Here is a 25,758-nt window from a genome sequence, read left to right as displayed (position 1 = left end):
CCAAACATTGTGCACACCTAGAACTGCACACCCCAACTGCAAACTGGCAATCAGCCCCTGTCTGAACAGGAAGCAACATCTCCTGGGGCTGGTGGTCTTTTCCTCGGGTTCATATCTAATTATCCAAAACGTCCCTGAAGGCTAGCGCGTAGCTCAGGTATACGGAATACATACCTAAACGTCAGTACACAGCAGAGACATACAGCATAGGAGAGTCAACTCCACGTAGATGATTTAATTTTAAGAAACATTAAGTACATTCATCACACGAACAAATACAAAATCGTATTGCCCTTTAAAAAAAACTCACCAAGTATTTTGGTAGACCAGCTATTGCTGGCAAGAATCTTACATGTCTTATAAAAATATATATATATATATATATTTATATACACATCTCTATATTCCTACACACGTGAAGAGGTAGGATTTTCTTTTTATCTCCACCTTGCAAAACATTAAATATTCAACAATAAAATAAAAGTTACAAATAAAAATATTTATACAAAAAAAAAAATCCATTTTTGACCTGTAAATTGAATTTGATCAATGCAAATTTGAAATTTTGTTTAGAACATATAAATAATAAAATAAAGTAATATTAAACCAGCAGAAGTACCTGGCATTGGTTGGGTCCTTGTGGGGAGCTCAGGGCAGGGAGTGCAGGAATAAGGGCAAGGGGCTAGAACATGTGGGTGGGCCGCGGGTCAGGGTCGTCCTCAAGATTAATGGGGCCCCCCCAAGCAGGATTATAAAATGGTGCCCCATTGATCCCAGTGTGTCGAGGGGGATTGCTCCATGCCACCCTGCCTGCTCGCTCACCTGCCCCACAGCACAGCCCTTTGGCCGCTGGTCAGAGCGAGTCCCCCACAGCTTGTGTGGGCAGAGAGCCAGGGCAGGAAAGCAGCATGAACCTGTCTTGCCCTGACTCCTAGCCACTCTCCCTTCCCTCCTGTCCCAGTTGGGGTCCTCCACCCATTGATGTTTGCAGGAACTGTGTTGATCACACCTGGTAAGAGCCAGCAGGGAAGGAACAGGCAGCTGGCAGCACACACATAGACAGGCCTGTTGCCCCTCCTGCACCCCCCACTCCCTGCACCCCTTCACTGCTAACCCTGTACCACATGGGGACATGGACTTCCATGCACAAAGCAGCGGACGTGGCTGCTGGCTTCCCCTGGGACCACCGATCCTTTGCCCCACACACCCCCGCCCCAAGGGCCGCAAGTGGGGAGCAAAGAGCAATATCAGGGCTCCCTGAATCCAACTCAGTTTCTCTGCCTGGGCTGCAGAGGGAGAGGGCAGCACACCCCAGGGAGGCCGAATGAGCTGGAGGAAGGGAGAGCGAGTGAGCCAGTTTTAACCCAGCTCACAAACCCCAAAAATTGGCCAAGCGCCAGGCAGGCGCTGCCCCCTCTAAAAGGGGACGGTCTCACTATCTCGCCCTTCACACTTCTCAGAGGTATCCCCGGGCCCAGACATACTTGCCTGAAATGGGGGCAAGCGTAAGAGTGGTTTAAAAACATTTTAAAAATAAAAATATGAAAAAAAAACCCAAAACCCTTGGTTACCTTTTATTTATTTAGTGTCTTTATTCAGACTAGTCATCTCTCAACCCAGGCAGAGAGGCACAGAGCACCTAGAACCAGGCCTGCTCTCCAGAATGGACTCATCTCTCCCCAGACCATTGGCTGGGGGGTGGGGGGATGGGGCAGGGTGAGCTGGGTGAAGTCCAGTCCCTCCCATGGATGCTAGTGGGGCTGGAATTGGGCAGTGGGAAGAAATTGGGGCACTGGCCCAGGGGTATTCCTGATGTGAGAAAAATGGGGCAGGGGCTTGGGAGCTGTGGAGGCCCCCCTGAGGCCCAGCTGGGGCTGAGCTGCCCAGCTGAAGTACAGGCAGAGGGCACGGGGGAGCAGTTTGACCTAGGTCATCGGTGCGGGGTGGCCTGCAGCATGCAGAGCCCATGCCCCTACTAACCACTCTCTTCCTGGTGTCCTCCGTGGCCACTCTGCAGTATAACTATCACCTGTACTTGCTGCCCCTGTGGTTGCTGCACAGCATGACTGTCCCTGCTGTCAGAGCCCTTTCTTGCCACGTGATGAGAAAAAAAAACAAACTAACAGACAGACAGACAAACACACCCACCCCATGGTCCTGGCACGACCAAATCTGACCTTGCCTTAAGTTGCTAAACTTTGACCTTTATAGGAAGGACCTGCATACCAAATTTGGTGGTCCAAGCTCTTATGGCTTAGAAGGAGTTCTTGGACTAGACGGACATAGTGACGCTCAGACAGACACACAAATCTGAAATATATATAGTACATAGCCAAGAGCTGACAAGTCCTTGGACTGTGTGTTTGTCTCCTCCTTCACAAGTGAAGCAGCGTTGAGTTCTTCTCATGGGTATCAACCTCCTTGTAGTTTTGGCTGTTGGCTTGGCTCTTTTTGTGTTGGTACCTGGAAATGTTAAGATCAGAAAAGTTGTTAAAACGTTGTCGGCAGAGGAAAAATATGAAATTCATAACTGTGCCTGAACAAAAAGGCTACTTAGAAGTTCTACCACTTATCCCAGTTCTTCACAGAATCTGCCATTCTACAATGGGCTGAGTAAAACTTCCTTGTTCAACAAAGTACGTAAGCTTTAGCCAGCCAGCAGAAGGTTAGCGCTTCATGAGATCTAAGAAAACGCTTAAGCTGTACTCCCGAATTAAACAGTGATAGCTCTCCTGAGCACATATGGACCCTCTGGGGTTGTGTTTTCTTGTTCCACCTTTTCTTAGTAGAAGGATGCTTCCATCTTAATATTTTTACACCAGCAAATTTTTTGAACACCAGCAGATAGCTGGCAATGAGAGTGAAGGCACGTTTGCATGCCAAGAAACCACAGAATTTAACCACGAACAGCATCCAGGGAATCATTAAAACACCCACCATCGCCTTAGGTTAAACAATCTTGCTGTTTGAAAGATGACACATTACATATGGGAAGTTGCGTATTAAATGCTGAGAAACCCTAACGGTGGTGTTTTCATCACCTGCGCTATTCCTCTGCATTTTAAAGTGCTACCGATTAAGTCCTCAAGTGATATGATATGTTCCAATACAGCCCTTCCTAGACACAGAGGAAGATTGGTCACCTAAGCTTCCATAGCTTGGAGAAGCAGCCTGAATGGCATCAGCGGTGTGCATCTCCCTGTCTCAGCCGTTTTACTGTAGAGTTGGCTCAGAGATGGATAATGCCGACTGCTAAATAAGCATGTCTTGCTCCCAATTAGATAAGCTTATTAAAACACAGTTGGTTTAATGGTTATGGCTGGACCCACCTGGATGAAGATGGTTATTTGATATTAGACCCCTTATTCTTTTTGCTTAGTTATTTAGATTAATGAAATATGTAAACCGGAAACTTGTCTGATTTGGATGTTTCATCACCAGGAGCCAGGACCGGAGTAGTTTTGGGGGAAAACAACTGAGCCAAGTCGGTGATCCACCTACTGGTGGTTCCGTAGGCCTGCCCCTCTAGTCCTTACATCAGTGATGGACCCCTCCCCCCACCCCGGTCTCTATGCATGACCTTATGAGACATTTGGTTTACCCTGGCCCATGCACAGGGCTGCCGAATGGCACTGTTTCCAGCTGCAGAATTTTCCCCTTCCCCCCCCGACTGGTATTGCTATTGTGACATGCCCTCAAATAAAGGGTACGTGAAGTGATGTGTGTGCTGATTGAACCATGGCCACGCTTTGATTGGATGCAGAGGGAGCATCCGGCTCTCACTCAACATTGTGTGCAATTAGCACACCCACAAATTCTAGGTACGCCAATGCAGGAAGTGAAACTAACCTCTGCCGGGTGACCATCTTTATCATTACAATCCTGTGGCCCACTGAGCTGGAGGAGGGCCACTCATGCAGCCCACTCGCTAGCCTGGCTTGCCCATCGCTGCCTTACAATTCTTGTGGTCTGGATTGCTGGCATAAGGGAGGGGAAAAGGGGGCAGTTGCTACAGGGCCCAGTGTTTCAAAGGGGCCCAGAGCTCTGGCCACTGCCACAGTAGCAGCTCGAGCTCCAAGCCACTTTGAAATGCCACAGTCATGCTGTGCTCCCGTGGGGAGGAGGGAAAGGGGGTGCAGGTCAGACTGCCCTGGGCCCTGCCCCCTCCACCCAAGGCTCTGCTCCTTCTGGGGGTGGGGAGCTGGGCCTCCCTCCCATTTTGCCCCCAGGCATGGGGTGGCTGTCAGGCCCCACTGGGCATGGCCAAAATTCTCCTGGTAACTAGCAAGATTTAGAGCAACAGGCAGGGAGCCAGGGATAGAATCATAGAACACTAGAGCTGCGTCTACACATGCACGCTACTTCGAAGTAGCGGCACCAACTTCGAAATAGCGCCCGTCGTGTCTACACGCGTCGGGCGCTATTTTGAAGTTAACTTCGACGTTAGGCGGCGAGACGTCGAAGTCGCTAACCTCATGAGGAGATAGGAATAGCGCCCTACTTCGACGTTCAATGTCGAAGTAGGGACCGTGTAGACAATCCGCGTCCCGCAACGTCGAAATTGCTGGGTCCTCCATGGCGGCCATCAGCTGGGGGGTTGAGAGATGCTCTCTCTCCAGCCCCTGAGGGGCTCTATGGTCACCGTGGGCAGCAGCCCTTAGCCCAGGGCTTCTGGCTGCTTCTGTGGCAGCTGGGGATCTATGCTGCAGGCACAGGGTCTGCAACCAGTTGTCAGCTCTGTGTATCTTGTGTTGTTTAGTGCAACTGTGTCTGGGAGGGGCCCTTTAAGGGAGCGGCTGGCTGTTGAGTCCGCCCTGTGACCCTGTCTGCAGCTGTGCCTGGCATCCCTATTTCGATGTGTGCTACTTTGACGTGTAGACGTTCCCTCGCTGCGCCTATTTCGATGTTGGGCTGAGCAATGTCGAAGTTGAACATCGACGTTGCTGGCCCTGGAGGACGTGTAGACGTTATTCATCGAAATAGACTACTTCGATGTCGCAACATCGAAATAAGCTATTTCGATGTTGGCTGCACGTGTAGACGTAGCCTAGGACTGAAGGGACCTCCAGAGGCCATCGAGTCCAGTCCCCTGCCCCAATGGCAGGACCAAGTACTGTCTAAACCATCCCTGATAGGCATCTATCTAACCTGTTCTTAACTATCTCCAGCGATGGAGATTCCACAACCTCCCTTGGCAATTTATTCCACTGTTTGACCACCCTGACAGTTAGGAACTTTTTCCTAATGTCCAACCTAAACCTCCCTTCCTGCAGTTTAAGTCCATCGCCTCTTGTTCTCACCACGCTCTAACCATCTGAGCTAACCGGCCACTGCTCAAAGTTGATCTCAAGTTCAGGACCGCACAAAGGCTATCTTGCATGTGTGTGCTATGCTTTACAGTAGCCAAGTATCTGATGAGGCAAGAGTACAATTCTGGGGAAAGCTGTACAGTTAGGCCACAGTCTGATCTCATGGGCATGGGTCAGAACCTGGAGTAATGCCGCTGAATGATAAGTGTTATATTGCATAGATTGCATTCAGGCCTCTCATTTTCCCCATCTGTTCCATTCATTTAGCAGAACAGTCCCTAAAGCATTTTGTTATTGGTCCCAGGAGTTTTGCATTCTAGTTTCTAGCTGTATTCATTGGCTATCCCTAGGAATATTAGTATCTTGTTTGAACAAGTGCAATTAACGATGCCAACAATATATCATGTTCTAGCAAAGACAAAAATTTCATTTGCAAACCTGTTACCAAAACAAACACACTTTTCAAATGTAGTTAAGTAAACAAGTGCAGCAAAATAAGCATGCACAGAATCTGAAAAACATAATGTGATCAAGCAAAATAAGAAATCTCCACGTGACTTGCGAATGCCACATACGCAGACATCTTGGTTAAAACCAAAAGCTTCTCTCCCTAACACGAGAAGCTGAGGCTAAGTCTATACTAGACCAAGAAAGTTGATCACAGATTGCAATTCTAGCTATGTCAGTTACGTGGCTGAAATAGACGTATCTGCGCTCGGTTAACCCACCAGTCTATACAGGGGAAGGTTGACTGGAAAGTATCACCTGACTGCAAGGAGTACAGGGGTCAACTGGGACCCCCCAAGAGCCATATGTTAAAAGCACACAGTAAAATACAAGAGTGCCTTACCATTGGTAGAAGTAGTAGGTAGCAATGAAGGCTGCAGTGAGGAAAAACAGGACGAGAATGATAGTCAGTGCCAAATATTCTTTGCTCAGGCGCTGTGTGACAAGTTCCGAATGCATACATCGGACACCAGAGAAGCCTAAGTCACACCTGGAAAAATGAAGAAAGTCATTGTTATAATAAGGTCACCACCAGTTTGAAGTATGGACAACAGCAAAAGCATCTTTCAGGCTGGGAACACTCCAACCAAGTTTCCTGCAGAGAAGAATCACGCAATGGCACATATGAGACCAGATGATCTAAAAGCTCTTTCATTTCTAGGGATTGGTTTGTTTAGAAAACCCCCTCCTCTAGCATCTCTGGGAAGAGGGTAATGCCTTCCTAAGATATCCAGGATCCCAGCCTGCCAGGCTGTGTGGGGGCAAAGTTCAAAAGAAACAATAGGCAGTGTTGTGGGATCAGAGGTGTAGGTAGAAGTTGTCAGATTCTCCTGCCTCTAAGGAGTTACTTCTCATTTACAGCAATGTAAAATGACCTACACATTGCTCCAATGATGCAACAATGACTAGTTTAAGATCTATGAACATAGGCAAATAACACAGGAATGCAGGAGTAAAATTAGAAAGGCTAAGGCACAAAATGAGATCCAACTAGTTACAGGCATAAAGGGTAACAAGAAGGCCTTTTACAAATATATTAGAAACAAGAGGAAGACCAAGGACAGGGTAGGGCCATTGCTCAGTGAGGAGGGAGAAACAGTAATGGGGAACTTGGAAATGGCAGAGATGCTTAATGACTTCTTTGTTTTGGTCTTCACAGAGAAGTCTGAAGGAATGCCTGACATAGTGAATGCTGGTGGAAAAGGGGTAGAGTTAGTTTTTGAAATAAAAAAAGAACAAGTTAAAAACCACTTGGAAAAATTAGATGTCTGCAAGTCACCAGGGCCTGATGAAATGGATCCTAGAATCCTCAAGGAGCTGATAGAAGAGGTAGCTGAGCCGTTAGCTCTCATTTTTGGAAAGTCATGGGAGACAGGAGGGATTCCAGAAGACTGGAAGAGGGCAAATATAGTGCCAATCTACAAAAAGGGGAACAAGAACAACCCAGGAAATTACAGGCTAGTCAGCTTAACTTCTGTGCCAGGAAAGGTAATGGAGCAGGTAGTTAAGGAAGGCATCTGCAAGCACTTGGAAGGTAGTAAAGTGCTAGGGAACAGCCAGCATGGTTTTGTAAAAAACAAATCATGTCAAACCAACCTGATAGCTTTTTTTGACACGATAACGAGACTCTTAGATAAGGGAGAAGCAGTGGATGTGGTATACCTAGACTTTAGTAAAGCATTTGATATGGTCTCGCATAATATTCTTATTGACAAACTAGGCAAGTCCAACTTAAATGGGGCTGCAATAAGGTGGGTGCATAACTGGCTGGCTAATCGTACCCAGAGAGTAGTTGTTAATGGTGCTCAATCCTGCTGGAAAAGCATAACAAGTGGGGTTCCGCAGGGGTCTGTTTTGGGACCAGTTCTGTTCAATATCTCCATTAATGATTTGGATATTGGCATAGAAAGGACACTTATTAAGTTTGCAGATGATACCAAGCTGGGAGGGGTTGCAATTACCTTGGAGGATAGGGTCATAATTCAGAATGATCTAGATAAATTGGAGAAATGGTCTGAAGTAAACAGGATGAAGTTTAATAAAGATAAATGTAAGGTGCTGCACTTAGGAAGGAATAATCTGTTTCACACATACAGAATGGGAAAAGACTGTCTAGGAAGGAGTACAGCAGAAAGGGATCTAGGGGTTCTAGTAGATCACAAGTTAAATATAAGTCAACAATGTGATGCTGTTGCAAAAAAAGCAAACATGATTCTGGGATGCGTTAGCAGGTGTGTTGTGAACAAGACATGAGAAATCATTCTACTGCTCTACTCTGCGCTGCTTAGGCCTCAGCTGGAATATTGTGTCCAGTTCTGGGCACCCCAATTCAAGAAAGATATGGAGAAATTAGAGAAGGTCCAGAGAAGAGCAACTAGAATGATAAAAGGTCTGGAGAACATGACTTATGAAGAAAGGCTGAAAGAATTGGACTTGTTTAGCTTGGAAAAGAGAAGATTGAGGGGGGACATGATAGCGGTTTTCAGATATCTTAAAGGGTGTCATAAGGAGGAGGGAGAAAACTTGTTCTTCTTGGCCTCTGAGGAGAGAGCAAGAGGCAATGGACTTAATCTGCAGCAAGGGAAGTTTAGGTTGGACATTAGGAAAAAGTTCCTAACTGTCAGGGTGGTCAAGTACTGGAATAAGTTGCCAAGGGAGGTTGTGGAATCTCCCTCGCTGGAGATATTTAAGAACAGATTAGATAGATGTCTATCAGGGATGGTGTAGATAGCGGTCGGTCCTGCCGTCGCAGCAGGGGACTGGACTCGATGGCCTCTCGAGGCCCCTTCCGGTCCTAGTGTTCTGATTCTATAATAAGGGACCATCATATGCGCATGGCCGTAATTCCTTCCCCTCTTCCAGGTTCAGGCCCTGATTCAGCAAGATATTTAAACGCATGCTTAAGTTTAAGTGCACGGAATGCAAGTCCCAGTGAGGTCAAGTTTAAAGTTAGGCAAGTGCTCAGCTACCTGGCGGCATCAGGGTCCTCAACTGGTTTTGATTTTGATGTCAAAAAGCAGGTGAAAGGAGTGATCCAAGTCAGTTCGTACAATTGCATGTAACACACGTGCACTCGACTCCAGGAAGAAATGTAAAATGGTATTATACAAAAATGTCCTCTTACCGACAGTAATATTCATCCAAGTCCACAAGGTACATGCACTGCCCGTGGAAGCAGTACTCCTGCATTTCAGGCTTGCATCTGCTTATCCCGACTTGTGCTGCCCGAGGAGTGCTCTCCGTCTTAACTGGAAGTAGATTTGGTTAATGCCGTTAGTCCTTTTCCTCCCAGTCACTTAATGCTGCTCAGAGTTTCCCAACCATTTCCATTTATTCTTATGGAACCTACGGCTGAAATTTTCAAACCCGTCCCCTTTAGATGGGCTTTGAAAATCCCACACATATGGTTTTTTTTCGCCCCCACTGGGAATTCTTGGCACAAGATACAAGGATAGCTATATCAATGGATGGCGTAACACAGAGAATTGCTCCCTGAGGGATAATTATTTAACACCATTTTAGTTTAATAAGAGGCAGTGAAGACTCAGGGATAGATCCTGCCAGATGCTTAGCACCTCTTGGGACTCCTCTTGCCACCCCACTTCACAGACGCTAATACCTTAACTTGTTTTGTTTTTAAAATGCAGCTTAAAATTTATAGGACAGATTTTGAAAAGGCACATCAATGAGGTGGCCAGATTTTCAAGAGTGCTCAGCTCCTGTGGAGAAAGACAAATTGCCACACTGAAGACTTCTGCTGGACAGGCTGTGTGTTTCAAGAGGCAGTGTTAGAGTATTGTACTTACCCAGAGCGGTTGTACAGTTTTCCGAGTCATTGGGTTCACATAACGGGATCACCGTTGTACCAGAGGCAGCTTGCAACAGAAAAACACCTGGGGAACAGACAGACAAAAATGCCTCTTAACATTGCAAAGAAATAAAAAAGAAAGTTGGAGGAATCTCTTCCAGTTACTGTATTTGGAGCACTTCTGAATTTGGAGAGAGATTCTTTACTTATTTGGGGACTTGACCATAATCTCAGCATAACCCTGGCAATACATCCGGAGAACAAATACAGATATAAGCCTTAGTATCAACTAATCCAAACACACAGTATCCCTATTAAAAACAATGTGCAAGTCCTGGAGCTCCAAAGTCAGCAAAGTACATAGAGATATGAATAGGGATTAATTTAAGCCTGTGTTGAACTGCTAGGCTGAATAGAGACGAATTTAAGTATGTGTTTAAGTGCTTTGTTGAACTGGGATTAAGTGAATGGCAAAAGGGAACAGGATTCAACCCATACTAAAGCTGCGGTCTTTAGTTACTCAGGCCTGGGATCTGAGTAGCTAAACACACTTAATCACATGCTTAATTTTTAAAGCACACTGAAATCCCATGGACTTCCCTGGGATTACATGTCTTGGTGATAGGGGCTAAGGATCTCACGCTGATCTAATCAAGTGGCAAATGCCACACAGGAATGTAAATATTCCAGTGATGCAACAGGAACGGGTCACACAGATTTTGCACCCCAAACAGGAGGAAGTAGTAAGTTTCTACTGCCATTTACCTTTGAAAGCTTTTGCTGACCTGGTCAGGAAATTTGTTTTTAAATGCTAATTCTGGGGTGTGAGTGACTGAAGATAATGAAAAGACTAATTTTGTTCGAGCTCAGGAACCACACAAGATCAAGGCTGGTCTATAACCGGAGTTTTTTAAAGAAAAAAAAAAAAGCCAAACCCCAGGGGGTGCAGAAGTGTTGGTGACTTAGTAGATGGTACTTTCTGCTGACTTAGTACTGAATGTTTCCACCCCCTGCTCTGGGGTTTAGGGGACGCTATCTGCCCAGATGATGCCTACCTTGTCATAGAACACATACAGTGGTCACACTTGAGCCCCACACACTGGGTATTTGCTCCTTCAAGTAGCAGTTAGACACTTAATTGGCCCTCTGTGTGCATAACCATGCCATTTGTGCCTGCAATCACACACAGGGGCTGAAATTATCAGTATTACCCAAGGGAGTCAGGCACTCAGCTACCACTGAGCTTCGATAGGTTTTAAGTGCTGTATTATCTTCTATGCCTTTGGAAATCTCCACTGTCCTTGCATGGGTATGTCATTTAGAAACAGGATCAAGATCCCAGGGAAAGTCTCGCTAGTCTGTCTCGGTAGCTTAAATGGTGTCCATTTCCCATCAATTTGCCTCCAGAAAACCACACAGTGCAGTATGGCTGACGCAGAGTAACGGTTACATTTGCACAGCAGAGGTGGCCAGGTTACAGCAAGGAGGGGAAATCCTAGAGATACAGCTTGTAAGACACCCTAGCATCCTGTTAGCCCCAAGGGGCTGCCTAGATAAAGTTTTCAGGTGGTCAATCAATGAAACGTTCATCCCAGCACAAATTTCTGTATTAATCCCTGCAAATATTCCAAAATCCCATGGTGAATACTCAATCTTCACTCAAACTGACCCTGAAATCCACTTTGTTAACACTTCTGCTGTGGTCACAAGCTAACCCACTCATGAACTCTGTCAGCCCCATTCCGCTGCAGGCTGTAATTTTGGTCTTTGCCTTTGGGCTGCTAGCATCTTTTGTCTTGTCGGGTCACGCAAGCCCCAGGGAGGGAGTGAGCCTTCATAATTCCCTGCTCGTCCTTTGTACTAAACCTCCCATTACTAAAAAGTTGTTATGTTTTATCCAGAAGAGTTACAGCCTATGGCCACACCCTTATTCCCAATAGGATTCCCTTTTCTACTTCCTTTCGACAAAGCAAGACAGCAGAAATGGAGCACTTAAAATGATTTTATTTGGTGATCATTTTGTTAGTCTTTAAAGTGCTTCATTTCTGCTGCTTTGTTTTGCTGGAGTACAGACTAACACAGCCACCTCTCTGTTACTTCACTTCAGCCCAACAAGCTCTTCCAAGCGCTATGTATTTGAAATAAACCATGGAGTCATGTCAGTTCTTCCCCCTCTTAAAATATGTATTTGTCACTTTCTATTTGGAAAAAAACAAATTTTAATTAAAGATAGATGATTGCTCAGCTCACAACTTCATCCAATACAGGTAGTGTCAAAGGGAAAGTGGGCATCTGCTCCTGTTTTCCCAGAGGGGGATAAAAAAGCTACAAGAACAGTGTTATATCACAGGAAAACAAATTGGTTAAAAAAGAAAAAAAAATTAAAAATATTCTACATCAGTGCAAATGTCGATGCATTGGAGAGGGTTCAGCAGAGGGCAACAAAATTATTAGAGGGGGTGGAGCATATGACCTACCAGGAGATGTTGAGGCTGGGTCTACAAGTGCCACTTCTTCTGGAAGCGGCATGCTAATGAGCCATCTGGAAAATACTAACGAGGCATGGATGCAAATTTCCCATGCCTCGTTAGTATATCACCACATGGTCTGGAGCCCAGAAAGAGCTCTTCTGGACTCCGAAGCACACACGCAGACGCATGGCCTGCGGGGATCTTCCAGAAGGAAACCCTCCTTCCTGAAGCCCCTTCTTCCCCAAAACTCCTGTTGCCTGAGATGGGAGGGGGAAAGGGCTTCAGATGTGTTTCCCTTGCATGCCCTCCCACCCCCCAACCACTTTTAAAGGCAAAGAGTGTTGGCCATGGACTTCAATGGGATCATTTAACTAAAGCCTGCTCTACATGAGGCAGTTAAGTCAACTGCAGATAAACAATTCTAGCTATGGCAATTGCGTAGCTAGAATCAACTTTACCTGCAATCGACTTACCTGGCTGTATTCACATAGAGAAGTCAACAGGTGAAGACCTCCTTGCGACAGCAAGGAGTACAGGGTTTGGCTTCCAACCCCAGATCATTCTATTTTGTGTGTCTCTACCAAGCACACAAAATCAAACTCCAGAAGTTTGACCCTGACTGGGTCGATCTTCCACATAGTCTGGATGTACTCTAAGTGGAGCAGACTTAGCCCGATGCACAAAGCTTTCATGGAAAAAAGAAAAACCTGACATTTCAAATGGATCCAGACCAAGAAACCAAGAGCAAGAGACAAATGATGTCAAAACAATGTTGCTTTGTTTATTACAGTACCTCTATGTTTATCTACACCAGTGGAGAACCAGGGCAGAAACAGACCAAGTCCTGAGCGCCTCACCCAGCTCTCTCTCTCCGTGACTGTGAGGTTTACCTACGTAAGGTCCTTGAGTCACAGGGCATTGGTAGTTGGGTGTTTATGTTGAGATTTTCAAGAGTGCTCAACGTTAGTCTAACTCTGCTCCCGCTGAAAGCAATGGTCGTGCTTTCTAACTCCCCACTCATGGTAGTGTACGGCCCAGTACTGTTGAATCTGTAAGTGTCAAGGAATGCATCTTTCCCTCCACTATGCACCCCACTGTCATTCTACTTACACCCACAAAAAAATATCTGGGAACTTATTGGGAGCGTCTAGAAAATAACAATGCAAATTCTGCCTTATAGGTTCAAACAGATAATTCCCCCAACGCCAGTGGGGGTTGTGTGCCTATACCAGAAAGCAGAATTTAACCCAAGACATGATGCTTGTTGGGTGAAAAAGTAGGAATAGGTAGGATTCTAATATCATTGACATTACTGTAAGTCCGGAATGACTGTGCTAATATTAGGAGACTTCTAAAGGATTTACACTCATGTAAATGAGAGCAGAACCTGGCCTTACTAGAAACCCTGAATAAAGAGTAAGAAATCCCTATGTTTGCAAAAGTAAGCTGCAACTTCCTTCAGTCCTTTGTGATGTAGCAGGGGTCTCCCAGAGACGCTTTCCTTCAATGTGGAACAGCGCTGGGCATCCTGAGACAGGGAACACATGCATGTTTAAGCAACAGAAGGACAAAAGTCACCATGTGAGAGCCTAGGCTAAAACATGTCACATTCTGACTTTGAAAGATGCTCCCAGACTCCTTCATTAGGCAAGTGCAGATCAGCAGATGAGGTAAGTTCATTACAAATGCCCAACCAAGCAAATAAGTTTTGACATACATCTTGGTATCAGGATAGAATTCTCCTCCCAACCCACAGATCTTTGTTCACATTCTGGCCTTTTTCCAGGCACATAATTCCCAATGACGTCAATGGGAGTGCAGAAGAGATCCGGTTTGTGCATAAGGGGTCTGTATTGCGTACGGAAGCAGACAGTAAAGGTTACTGGCAGATGGTTGTTAATTTCACAGTGTGCATGTGTCTATTGCTACTATGGCAAGTGTTGAATGAGGAATCTGGGAAGGTGGGGTTCTCTTTGTATTAATACCACTACCTTGATCAGGAAGCAAATACTGTTATCTTGTACAGCAGAGTGTAACAAGATGCTGGGTATTTATTACTGATTCATTGGAATGTTAGTTTTGCATTTCTTGCTGCCCGGCTGGAATGTCAATGGAATGGTTTGTCCTGCTGTACAGGAAAGTTAGCATTGTCAAACTTGCAGGCTGCCTTACTGGAGTCTTAATACTGTTGTCCACTTGTACCTTCACACCACAAGGGGGATTGAACAGAATCAGACCCCATGTGGAATACCAGGGATTTTCCATACTAGCTGTGCAATATTCAACAGCAACCAAGAGTGGCCAGTTACAAGTAATTCCATAGATGCTAATTACAAATGGACCTGATCTAGGTCACATCCTTTCAAACTTAAAATTTAAGGCAATACAGGCCAACCTCTGTATTTCTGAAATAGTTCCTCAGACGTCAATGTATCACTTTCAGGTTTTATTAGCCATCAGTGATCTACTAAGTTAACATGGAGAAACATTCCCAACCAGGGTTAGCAAGGTCACATACAGGTTGAATCTTTCTAATCCGGCACCCTCAGGACCCAACCTGGGCTGGATGAGAAAATTTGCCAAACCACAGAAAGTCAATATTGTCTTGCAGTGTCACCAACACTGCCATATCTTATTTGGCTTCTACAAAATGTTTTGGGATAAGTTACAGCTAAATAACAGCACAGAAAAATGAGAGCCAGGACTGGGGGGCTGGAAACAAACTTTATGGGACCTCGGAGAACTTGGTCACACCCATCATAAATGGTCATCCAGCTAATTAAAATCATGATGGATTACGGATGGTGTCAGATGAGAGAGTTCTGGGTTAGAGAGGGTCAACCAATACAGTGAAAGAGACACAAAAATAACTGTGTGCCTGTGACTTAGCTACGCAAGTTCAAAATGTACATGTTGTAGACACATCTGACATTTGGGTGCATAATCTGGCCAGGCACAAATGAGTGTGTTTTTCTGCAGCGTTCTGGGCCCTGCTGCTCACAGAAGGCAATGAGCTCATGCTCATTGTTCATGGAAGGCATAATTCAAACAGTCCCTTTATTTCATTTGTCTTTTGACCCATTGATGTTAATGGTGAAATGATGTCATAAGGGAGAAGGATTGGGCCCATTAAAAGTAACTTTGTGTTTCATGATGTCCACAGTTGGGACGTGCTCTCTGAACACCTTCCTTTGCACCTCTGGGAAAGTGTCTTTGGAGAAGAAAAAAATTTTCCAGTGTTAGTTTATAATGTTTGTTAGCATATTTGCAGGCGACCATAGATTACAGTGGAGATCAGAGTTCCCTCTAGCTTTTTCCATTCATGGGGTCAGGAAAACTTTTTTTATTCACACCAAGGCATCTGCAGAAGTGATTCACGAGTAGACACACATGCTGCTGGTTGTGTGCAGTCTGCTAATCAGCTAGGAGGCATTTGAACCTCTCCTGGGTGGCTGCTCAAGCACTCAGCTCATAGGGAACACTGGTGGAGACCACCATAATCATCATCAACCACCATATGCTCTGTGCCAATTGGCATCCAATGCCTCTCACTATTTCTTTCCATCTTTCCCTGTCCAGTATAGAGCGACTTAGTTTCTGTAGACTAGCTCCACACCAATCTACTACATCATCTACCCATTCTCTGTGGGTCTGCCTCTCCTATTTGAGCCATCTATTATGCTAAATACCAGTGTCTTGATTTTTCATTCATTCTTCATTCTGCAAATATGCCCAAATAGCTGCGACTTCTGTTGTAGGTTCTCTTTTGGCTGTAGCATCCTATATAATTCCTCATTGGTGACCTTCCACATCCGTCCTGTTCTCAGGATTTTCCACAACAACTCCTTGAACGCCAATATTCTTCTCTTTGAATCTTTTGTTATCACCCATTCCTCACATCCGTACAACATACTGCTGAATACACACATTTTCAAGATGCTCAGCTTTGATCCTAAGCTAATCGTTTTGCTTTTCCAGATCTGAACCACCGCCTGCAAACTCGCTCTTGCTTTCGCTATTCTAGTCGCTATTTCCTACTTACAGTCTAGATGATATGTTATGTTGCTCCCCAGATACCATTGGTTTTGTTTTATCGATGTTCATAATCAGGCTGTGCCACTTCCCTTCCTCATTTAACACCTGCATTGTTTTCGCGAGCTTCTCCTCATCTTCCTCAATAATAAATCATCCACAAACCTCAACTTGTTAATTCTTATCCCAAGATGACCTAATATTTTAGCTCAATACAATTTGGTGCATCTTTAAGTGGGATTTACGGGCAATCAAACCAAGGGCATTATCATAGTGACGCTGGCAGATCAAGTCTGCTCCAGTCAAATCCACTCAGCCTCACTGAACAATGACAAACACACAGTTGTCTGGCTTACCTTAGTGCACTATTGTTTAATTAGATATTCAAGTTCTGAGAATGAATTTGGACCTCAATACATGTAGTATCCTATTAGCATTCCGTAATTTTACTTCTACCAGTGTCCCATGTAATCAGGTAGGATTTAAGAGAAACATTACTGAATGTTAAATACCCGCGAAAGGGATTCTCTCCTCCCTGACAAAAAGGAGGCCTATGTACTGTGGAGCGTAAGCAGACAGAAGACTTCATTGATTGCCTCCCCACATCTCTGAAGAGGGCAATGCCCAAGACCTCATTTCACCAAATCCTGAAGGCTGGGGAAAGGAATAAAAATCCCTGTCAAGAAGGAAGTATTATCTGATGCTGCTTGACTTCTGGGAGGTCCAGATTTCTAAGCATAAGCAGGCGGTTCCCAGATGTTTCATTTGAGTTAGCCCTAGAAGACATGCATAAAACTTGCACATCATTGCAGCTTTCAAAATCTAAGCTCTCTCATTTGTATGTATATTTATGGTGTTTTAACCTTGTAAACAACAACATTTCTTTTCCCTAGTTCAGCATTTCCCCAACTAATTTGGGCATGGAACACTTCCGGGCTTGGAATATATTGACACAACATACACAGGCTGGTCGGGGTGTGTGGAGGGTTTCATACTGAAAAACTGCCACATGTAATGCTCACAGGTTACTATTAAAAAAAGTTTAGATGTCTTATTTCAAAAACCAAAAAAGAACAAGAGAAAAGTCATCTGAACTAATGCCCTTCTGATAGGAGGAGGATAGCAACTCTATAATGGAGTATAAAAATGAATTACAAACCCAAAAACCAAAACATCAATATAACCACCAAAAGAAGGCTAGTTAGTGTGGTTCCTTTGTACAAAGATAGAAAGGACAATAATGTTCAAAGAAAAGGACCATCCTTCCTTAAGTCTTAAAATATTTTTATGGAAAAAAAACATGCAAAACAAATTTGGTAAGGAAAAATATTTTAGATACTATGTTTTTGTAAAATTTTTTTCAGAAAACTATTAGACAATAAATTTAATATTTTAGAAAGGAAAATATCACGAGGATTGATTTTTTTTCTTGGAACACCACTTCACATCGCACAGAACACCAGTGTTCCATGGAACACAGTTTGTGAAACGCTGCCCTAGTTAATAAAGCTGTCACTCATTTTTACAGGTCCGGCTACAAGCCTTGGATGTGGTTTGAGATTGGAGTACAACTCAACTGGGGTAAGTGACGGGGCTTAACCAGATTATTTAGGAGGTTATTGGTCTGAAGGAACATCTGTCAAAAAGACAAGCTTGCCTGGATGGCAAGATAAATTGGAGTGGCTACTGGGAGAGTCAGTGACTCCATGTTAAAGCTGTTATGTTGCTGAGGAGTTTGCACTTCATAGTTGGCTTGGTGAAATCTATGTACAGAGTCCACAACCAATTTGGGGTTTATGCCAATCTAGCCTGAAGTTAACACCTTCAGGCACAGGTCACTGCAGACAGCTGGATAACGTGGCACCTCAGGGTACTGTGAAGAATGTGAAATTATTTTTTTTGGGGGGGAGGGTGACCCTTACCTCACTTTTAGACCTCTGCATGGGAGTTGGCTAAGGGAGATCATTTAGCACTGGTCAGGAGCACATCATTATCAGGTTCTCTTTTACTTAGGGCTTTTCTTTTTTTTTTTTTTTTTAAATATATATAAAAATTTGGATCCAGATGTTAGGAACCCAGAGAGTTTCCAGATATTCCCTGCTCAGATACATGACCAGCACCTAACCAACAGCAAGCACCATTTCTGCAGTTTGTCATACCTACCCATTGTTCCCAACTTCCACATCGTCTGTGGCTAGGCACAGTTTGGTGCTGATGACTTGTTCTAGCTACCCCACATGCTAAAAAAAGACCACAGGGTGAATTTACGCAGAATAATCTAACCTTCGGTCTCAAAGACTGGTCTACACAAATATCCCAGACAACATATTACATACTTGCTCCAAAGATTATGCAATTCCTTTGTCTGTTGAGCAACACACACACACACACACACACACTCTTTTATGCACTGACCAACTCAACTCCAAACTGCTGCTATCCCACTTTGCCTTAGGGCCCACAGTGGTGGTTGTCCCTGCTATCAGAGAGAAACATTTGCGCTTCCTTAGGTTAGGCTGAAATATTCTGTGGACTCTCAGTGAGTAAGTAGCATCCTACTTCCGCAGGCATCAACAGGGACATTTGTACAGCAATGTGCTGGTCAACACAGTATAATGTGGCATATTGCTATCCAGCCCTCTAAGTAAGAGTGGGGCAAATCATAGTCTGACACATGCCACAAGGGAAACAAGCTCACAAACATTTGCATGACACGGTTCCAGGTCATCCTTGTGCTGGAAACAGTCCATGCCCAGACGACAAAGGCCGAGGCTTATTTGTAACACGTTGGCAAATGAAATGGTTGTATAATGGCTGGAATGTAAAGTGCCATAGAGGTAAAGGTGGAATACAGAAACTGATGAGCTCATGCTGAAATAGGCTTGGCACATAATTACAGTCCAGACCTTTCAAGTGCTTCAATCAAGTGGCTAAGCACCTTTGCGAAGGCTCAAAAGCCGAGGTGGATGGTAACGATGGAATTCTCTTATTTAATGTCTCAGTTAACCACCCATTGCAGACATTAAACTGGACTTTGGAATTACAGAGCAATGCGTGGCATTTTCATGCCCTTTGGGCCCAGCTGGGCCTGATTCTGATCTCCCTTGCACCAAATCTGAGCCATGCTCGTACTTGGTCACCTTCCAGCAATAATTACGGGTCACCTCTACAATCAAGGTGCGGCGCAAGCAACATTCCCTGTAAACTAAGCACTTGGGTGGCCACCCAGGACAGAGTCAAATGCCGCCTAGCTGATGAGTTGAGAACCCACAGCTGGCAGCATGTGTTTCTAGAAGTGGTGCACATACCTTGGTGCATAAAATTTATTCCACATACGGAGAAGCAAAAATGATAGGCAACGCTGAGTCCAGGCGCATGCTGGTGCTCCAGCAACACCGCTCCAGGCTCTAGAAATGCACTGCCTCGGCTCCCTAGACGTGGCTGCACTTTCAAAGGCACAGGGACTTTGTTACCTAACAGCCCCACGCTGACAAAGCAAAGCCCCTGGAGGTCAGGGAAGCGAGGCACCATTTTACTCGGAGAAGCCAAGCCCCCGCTCTCCAGGCAGCCCGGGGAAGCCACTCAGCTTGCCCGATTAAAGACACCAGGCTCTTTTCCGAGGGGCAGGATCCCACCGCCCCGGGGGCGGCGCAGCAATCTCGGAGATCAGGAGGAGTTTTGCTTTCCAGAGATGCCCATACACAGAGATGAGATGGGAGGGAAAGTCTTTGAGTGACCCAACCTCTGCGCCTGTGAAAGAGAAGCTGCTGCGTGCCCCCCGTGGGGCCAGCAAAGGGGTTCCCCATCCACCCCCTCTCTCTAAGGCCCTGGGAGCCCGGGCTCCCGCTATGTCGCCCCCAGGCACTGACACCACGGGGCCGACTTGTTTCTTCCCGGATCGGGATCGGCACAACGTGGGGACCCCCCGCGCCACGCGACGCCCCCTGGTGCCCCGGGAGCCGTTCCGCGAGCAAAACCGGCCCTGAGCCCGATGTCATCGCCGGGGCGCAGCCCCAGCAGCAGCCGCGGAGGAGCGGGAGCCAGGAGCAGGTGCGCGCTGGGGGACGGGCGGGGACAGGGGCTGCGCGCAGGGAGGGAGCCCTCGTGCTGCGCCCCGCTCCACGCGGGACAGCGGGACACGCGTGAGCCCCGCGGGGGAGAGGGGCGAGGCGCTTACCCAGGCACAGCAGCGCGCTCCGCACCCGTGGGCAGCGGGGCTCCATGTCGCTCGGGCTCCGGGCGGGAGGTGACACAGGCGGACACAGGCGGGCAGCTCGCAGCCGCGCCCCTTTATACCCTGCCGGGCTGGAGGCTGAACCGCGGGCGCTGCGCCGCGGCTTCCCGGGTGACGAAACCCCGCGGAGGCCGGGGCAGGCCGCCCACTCCCGGCGCCGCGGGGCATTGCCCCTGGGAGCGGCCGGGAATCCCCCGGCGCCCGCGGCTTCCCTCGCCCGCCCCCTGCCGGCCGGCCGAGGCGCAGCCGGCCGAGCAGACCCGGGCTCTGGGCAGGCGGGGAGACCCTGCTGCCCGCCTCAGGGCCGGAAGGGAAGGACACATGGAAGGACGCAAGGGCCAATGGTTAGAGCTGGAGTAGGCCCCCCGCCGCCCCCTCCCGCAATGGACTGGGTCTGGATTTGCCCCGGGGAGAGCAGGACACCTTCTGGGCCAAGGGTGGGCCTGTCTCTCTGGAGACCTGCAGAGAGGGGCTGCCATGGAATCGCTCTGGCTTCACAGCCCAGCCAGGAAAGGGCTGAGTCTGTCCTTGGTCTTCCCAAGGGTCAGCACAGCCCTGGCTTTCCTCCTGTCAGGGCTGAGTAGCACCTCCAAACTTGGCAGTTCATAGCCTCTGCATCCCTGGCCCCTGCATCAGATCGGAGAGTAAAAGTAGTGCTTGAGCTGTGGCACCCAGCGGCATGAGCTGCAGCGCCTTTTCCCTTACAAAGTACAGCTCTGACTACGGTGGAAACATTGGATCTGTTTCATTGTTTATTCTACACCATCAGGTCACTTGCAGCTGTGACCTACATCTGCTACTGCAGAGAGGAGCCCAAACCTCCCACAATGCACCTCACCCATTGATCAGCTTTGTACTGTACTTGGGTGGTGGACAAAGAATTCCTTCCTGACCCTTGTCATCTGCGGTCCTGAAGCATGTGGTTTGCTTGTCCTTATTCTTAGCAAGCATTATTTTAAATGTTATTATTGGTCTAAAGATTATCCAGCCTGTTAATGAACTCCAGCTCCACCATAGGACTCTGCAGCTTCCTGCAGCAGTAAATTCCAGTGGCTGACTGAACGCTGCCAGGAGGGTTTCCTTTTATTTGTTCTAAATTTACCTACCATGAGTTTAGTGGCATGAGACCTCATTCTGGCAAGCTGGACCAATGGCTGATCATTCTCTTTCTCTATCATGTGTAGGAGGAGCTGTTTGGCTGTTGTGCTGCCAAGAGCAAGCCTTGAATGGCTTTGAAAAGAATGAGGGCTCCTTGCTGGATTGGCAGCTGTCTCATCTAATCTCTGGTCTATCTAATCTCTTATGTTCCCCATCAGGGCACTACAGCATCCAGCTGCCATGAAATCTAAGATCAGGAGTCTGAATTGCTCCATTAAATTAGAGCACAGGCAACAGGGATGCCGGGTTACCTCACCCTTGTGTCTAACCTTGACCTGAAGGGCTCATTCTCATCCCCCTCCAGCCTTTTACAGTCTGCCGGCAATGGTGATCATTCGTGTTAATACTGGTTGTGAGGTTTTCGTGCTGGATGTCCACTAAATACCCCTGAGACCTTCAGTTCATTTCATGTGTACAGTAGAAGAGTATGTATTCTGTTACCATTCCCTTGAACCATCCAAATCAATGGAGCCTTCATTCTCCTTTCAAACTGGTGCAAAGTTTTCATCTAATAGCAGAGCCAACTTGCTCTGGTTTGCTTTCCAATACTCCCCTTAAGAGTGCAGGAGGAAACACTGTTTTCCTTCATCCAGAACATCTTATGTGACAGAGTTTAAGAAGTAACAGTGCATGAAATTTAATAGCAGATGGATTAAAAAACTGTGATGGGATTTCTCCATTTTTGAACAAACTGTTTACACAGGGAAATTGACGAAACTAGATATTTTTGGATAAGTTATTCTGCAAAAACTCTCCAGGAATGACTCTCTATTTGTACACTTACTCCACAATAAGGGCATCTACACAGGGCATTATTCTAGAATATCTATAGCACTTGAAACTAACTCCAAGCCTTACTTAAGAATTACTGTCCTATGTAGACAAGTTTCAAGGAAGTGTAAGAATGCTGAAATTAGGCAAAAGTGGTTGGTTACTGACAGGTGCTTCACATACTAACAGGACAACAATAATTTCTCCATGTGATTTCTCCTCTTCCCTTCCCCCAGCATTAGGATGATCACTTATCCCAATAAGCTCAAACTTTTGCTTTGCTGTCAGTAGATGATAACTTTTCTGATCCCGCCTCACTGTTTCTTCTTTCTAAGGGCTGATCTGCTTAATTAAGTGTGTTATTTTGTATGCCTCCACAGGAAGTGCCATGGGTAAAAGGAGAGCTTAGAATGATTACAAAACCATTTGTTCAGAAAGGAATTTTTGAAGTTGCCTGAAAGCTGTATCACCACACCACTTCTACTGACTTATAGCCTTATAATTAATCTCTTTCTCTTACACTCTCATAATGGTTTATGGTTGCTAGGAGAGCATTTAAGTACAGCCTTGTATTGGTCCCAAGTAGTATTTAAATCTGACACGATCCAACCAATTTCCTGGAATTTCCTCTTTCAAATTCTCATGTAAGCAAAACAATGGCCATATAAACATCTTTGTTTAGTGTTCTTGTACACTTCTTTGTCTTGTGGTGTCTAATTTCTCATCACTCATCCTAGCTGCCACTTCTCTTACACTGTGCTCTCTACAAATGTTACTGGGAGAAATGGAGTTTGCCTCTTTGAATGTACTTCCCAACAGTCTTCTACAAACTAAATTTCCATGTGTCAGTTGATGTAGATTTTTAGCTTGTGCCATCCCTGCTCATGATGAATAGTAGCTTACTAAGTGAGCAGGCTCACGGAAATCACAAAAACAAGTCCTGTGACACCTTATAGACTAACAGATATTTTGGAGCATAAGCTTTCGTGAGCAAAGACCCACTTTGTCAGATGCATCTGGCAAAGCGGGTCTTTGCCCAAGAAAGCTTATGCTCCAAAATATCTGTTAGTCTATAAGGTGCCACAGGACTTCATGTTGTTTTTGAAGGTACAGACTAACTCAGCTCACTCTCTGGAATCACTAAGTTTGTGTTTGTAGCAAGGCACTATTCAATATGAGTAGGGTAGCACAGCTGATCTGAGAGGGTGTACTTCACCCACTGGGTTAGAGCTTCAGCTAGTATAAATTGACATGATTCCACTGAAGACAGTATTGGAGCTACAGCAATTTGCTCCAGTTGAACCTCTTGAATTCTACAGGTTAGGGTAGCAATATTCTCTTGTGATGTCTATTGATGGGGTCAGTTATCATACTGTCTACAAATATGCAAAGAATATGTAAAAGAGATGTACTATGGCTTATTTTCCTTCCTCTCCATTTCAATCAGGATGTATGACATGTTTTATGATTACAATAAACTGATTGTTGCCAGGTGCTTTCAGTAACAGAAAATTGAATTATTAACCATCCCTCTTTAACAGAAACCCATGTTCAAAACTCCATTGGCTCAAAACTCATGTTCAAAAGTATATTGACCCAAAACTGTGTTTGATCATATCTGTGTGTGATTCTACCCTGGAGCTCTCGACTGTAGTTATTTGTTTTTAACTTCGGCCACTGCGCCTCTCAGACAGCTCAACAGCTGCCTATCCATGAAAAAGCCAAAGGTCTGGGCCCGCCTTTAGAGAGGGTTTTTTTATTGGTTTATTTATCATTGACATCCTGGAGGATTTGGCGGCAATGGAGAAATGCCCTCTCTAGCTTATAAAGAGAAAACACAACAATGAGATTCAATTTTTACCTGGGTCCCAGGGATTTTACACAAGGCAGAGAAAGTTTTCTTTCACGGTGATGTCCTGTAGGGGGATTAATGGAGTCGAGATAGCTGAATATATGGTCAATGGTCACTCTAGCTGTGTCTACACGTGAGCGCCCTTTTGGAAGGGCGAAACTCAAAGTTCGGCAGTCGAAATAGCGGCCGTCGAAAGGGAGCCCCCCACCGCCATTTTTCAGATGGACACTTCGATCCGCTTTTTTGAAGTGCCGCCCTGGTCTTTCGAAAGAGAGTGTCCACACGGCTCCAAGCCCTCTTTCGAAAGAAGGGACTCAGGAAACGCTGCGGACGGGGTCCCATAGCCGACGCCCTTCCGGAGCCGCAGCCGGCCGCCTCCTTTAAAGGGCCTCTCTCTCCACCTTCCCTTCCGCATGAGCCGAGTGCTGCCCAGCCTGTCCCAGCCCGGCAGAGCCCACTCGTGCCCACCATGGAGTCCCAGCAACACCTCCTGCAGGAGGACGCCCTTATCATGGACGCCCTACTGGTAGTGCTGTCCACCATCACCGCAGCCGCACCTGATCTCATTGGGTGGCTGGGCGGTCCCCCGGGGCTGCAGGGCTCCTCCCCGGGGCACTGCGGTGCCCCGACTTCTCTGGACCCATCCCAGCAGCACTGACTGGTGGGAGCGCGTGGTGCTAGGGGAGTGGGGTGAGGAAAGGTGGCTGTGGAACTTCCGCACGTCGAGGCAGACCTTTGACGAGATCTGCCACTGGCTCGCCCCCGCACTCCGGCACCAGGACACCTGCATGCGGCCAGCCCGCACCCTGGAGGAATGGGTCGTGATTGCCATCTGGAAGGTGGCCACCCCGGACCCCTACCACTCCGTGGGACAGTAGTTCGGGGTGGGCAAGGCTACCCTCAGGGCTGTACTTATGGAGGTGAGGTGGGGCTGGGGCAAGGGGAACCCTCCGCTGCAAGTGGCCAGATGGGGCAGGGGCTGAAAGGGTGGGGGGCAGGGGGCTGGACAGGGCAGGGGCCAGATGGGAAGGGGGACAGAATGGGCCCGAGGCTGGGGGAGACGGCCGCCACACCCGCATTGGAGCATGTGTCCCCCTTCCCCCTCTGCAAGTCGTCAGGGCCATCAACGTGATGCTGCTCCATGAGGTTGTCCGCCTGGGTGATCTGGACAACACCGTTGCCGGCTTCCAGGACCTGGGCTTCCCACACTGCATCAGCGCTTTGGGTGGTGCACACATCCCCATCCGCGCCCTGCCACACAGCGCCGGCCAGTACATCAACCAGAAGGGCGACCAGTCGGTGGTGCTCCAGGCCCTGGTGGACACGAGGGGCTGGTTCACCGACCTCTACGTGTGCTGGGCCGGCCGCACCCATGATGCCCGGGTCTTCCGGAACTCTGGCCTCTGCCGGCGCATGGGGGCCGGCACCTTCATCCCCCAGCGGGAGATCCCCATGGCGGAGGACGTCACCATGGTGCTCTGCATGGTGGGAGATGCAGCGTATCCCCTGCAGCTGTGGGTCATGAGGCTGTAGACGGGACACCTCGACCCCAGCCAGGAGACATTCAATGAGCGCCTCAACCATGCCCGCAAAGGGGTGGAATGGGCCTTCTGGTG

The 25,758-nt window shown here is 46.8% G+C and overlaps 1 protein-coding gene across 1 annotated transcript; it reads right to left on the bottom strand.

Moving 5' to 3' along the window:
- Positions 1-216: 216 nt before the first annotated feature.
- Positions 217-20,470, bottom strand: EREG (epiregulin). Its single transcript, XM_074992051.1, has 5 exons — positions 20,305-20,470; positions 9,623-9,709; positions 8,941-9,064; positions 6,160-6,306; positions 217-2,463 (listed from the first exon to the last, which is right to left on the bottom strand). Exons 1-5 carry the CDS (start codon positions 20,348-20,350, stop codon positions 2,376-2,378), a joined length of 492 nt encoding a protein of 163 aa, XP_074848152.1. The 5' UTR covers positions 20,351-20,470; the 3' UTR covers positions 217-2,375.
- Positions 20,471-25,758: the final 5,288 nt, after the last annotated feature.

The sequence above is a fragment of the Carettochelys insculpta genome, chromosome 4 (assembly GCF_033958435.1).
Source record: "Carettochelys insculpta isolate YL-2023 chromosome 4, ASM3395843v1, whole genome shotgun sequence".
In the NCBI taxonomy this organism is placed as follows: Eukaryota; Metazoa; Chordata; order Testudines; family Carettochelyidae; genus Carettochelys; species Carettochelys insculpta.
Note: the sequence above shows the minus strand (reverse complement) of the source record. Positions and strands in the feature narration are given on the sequence as shown.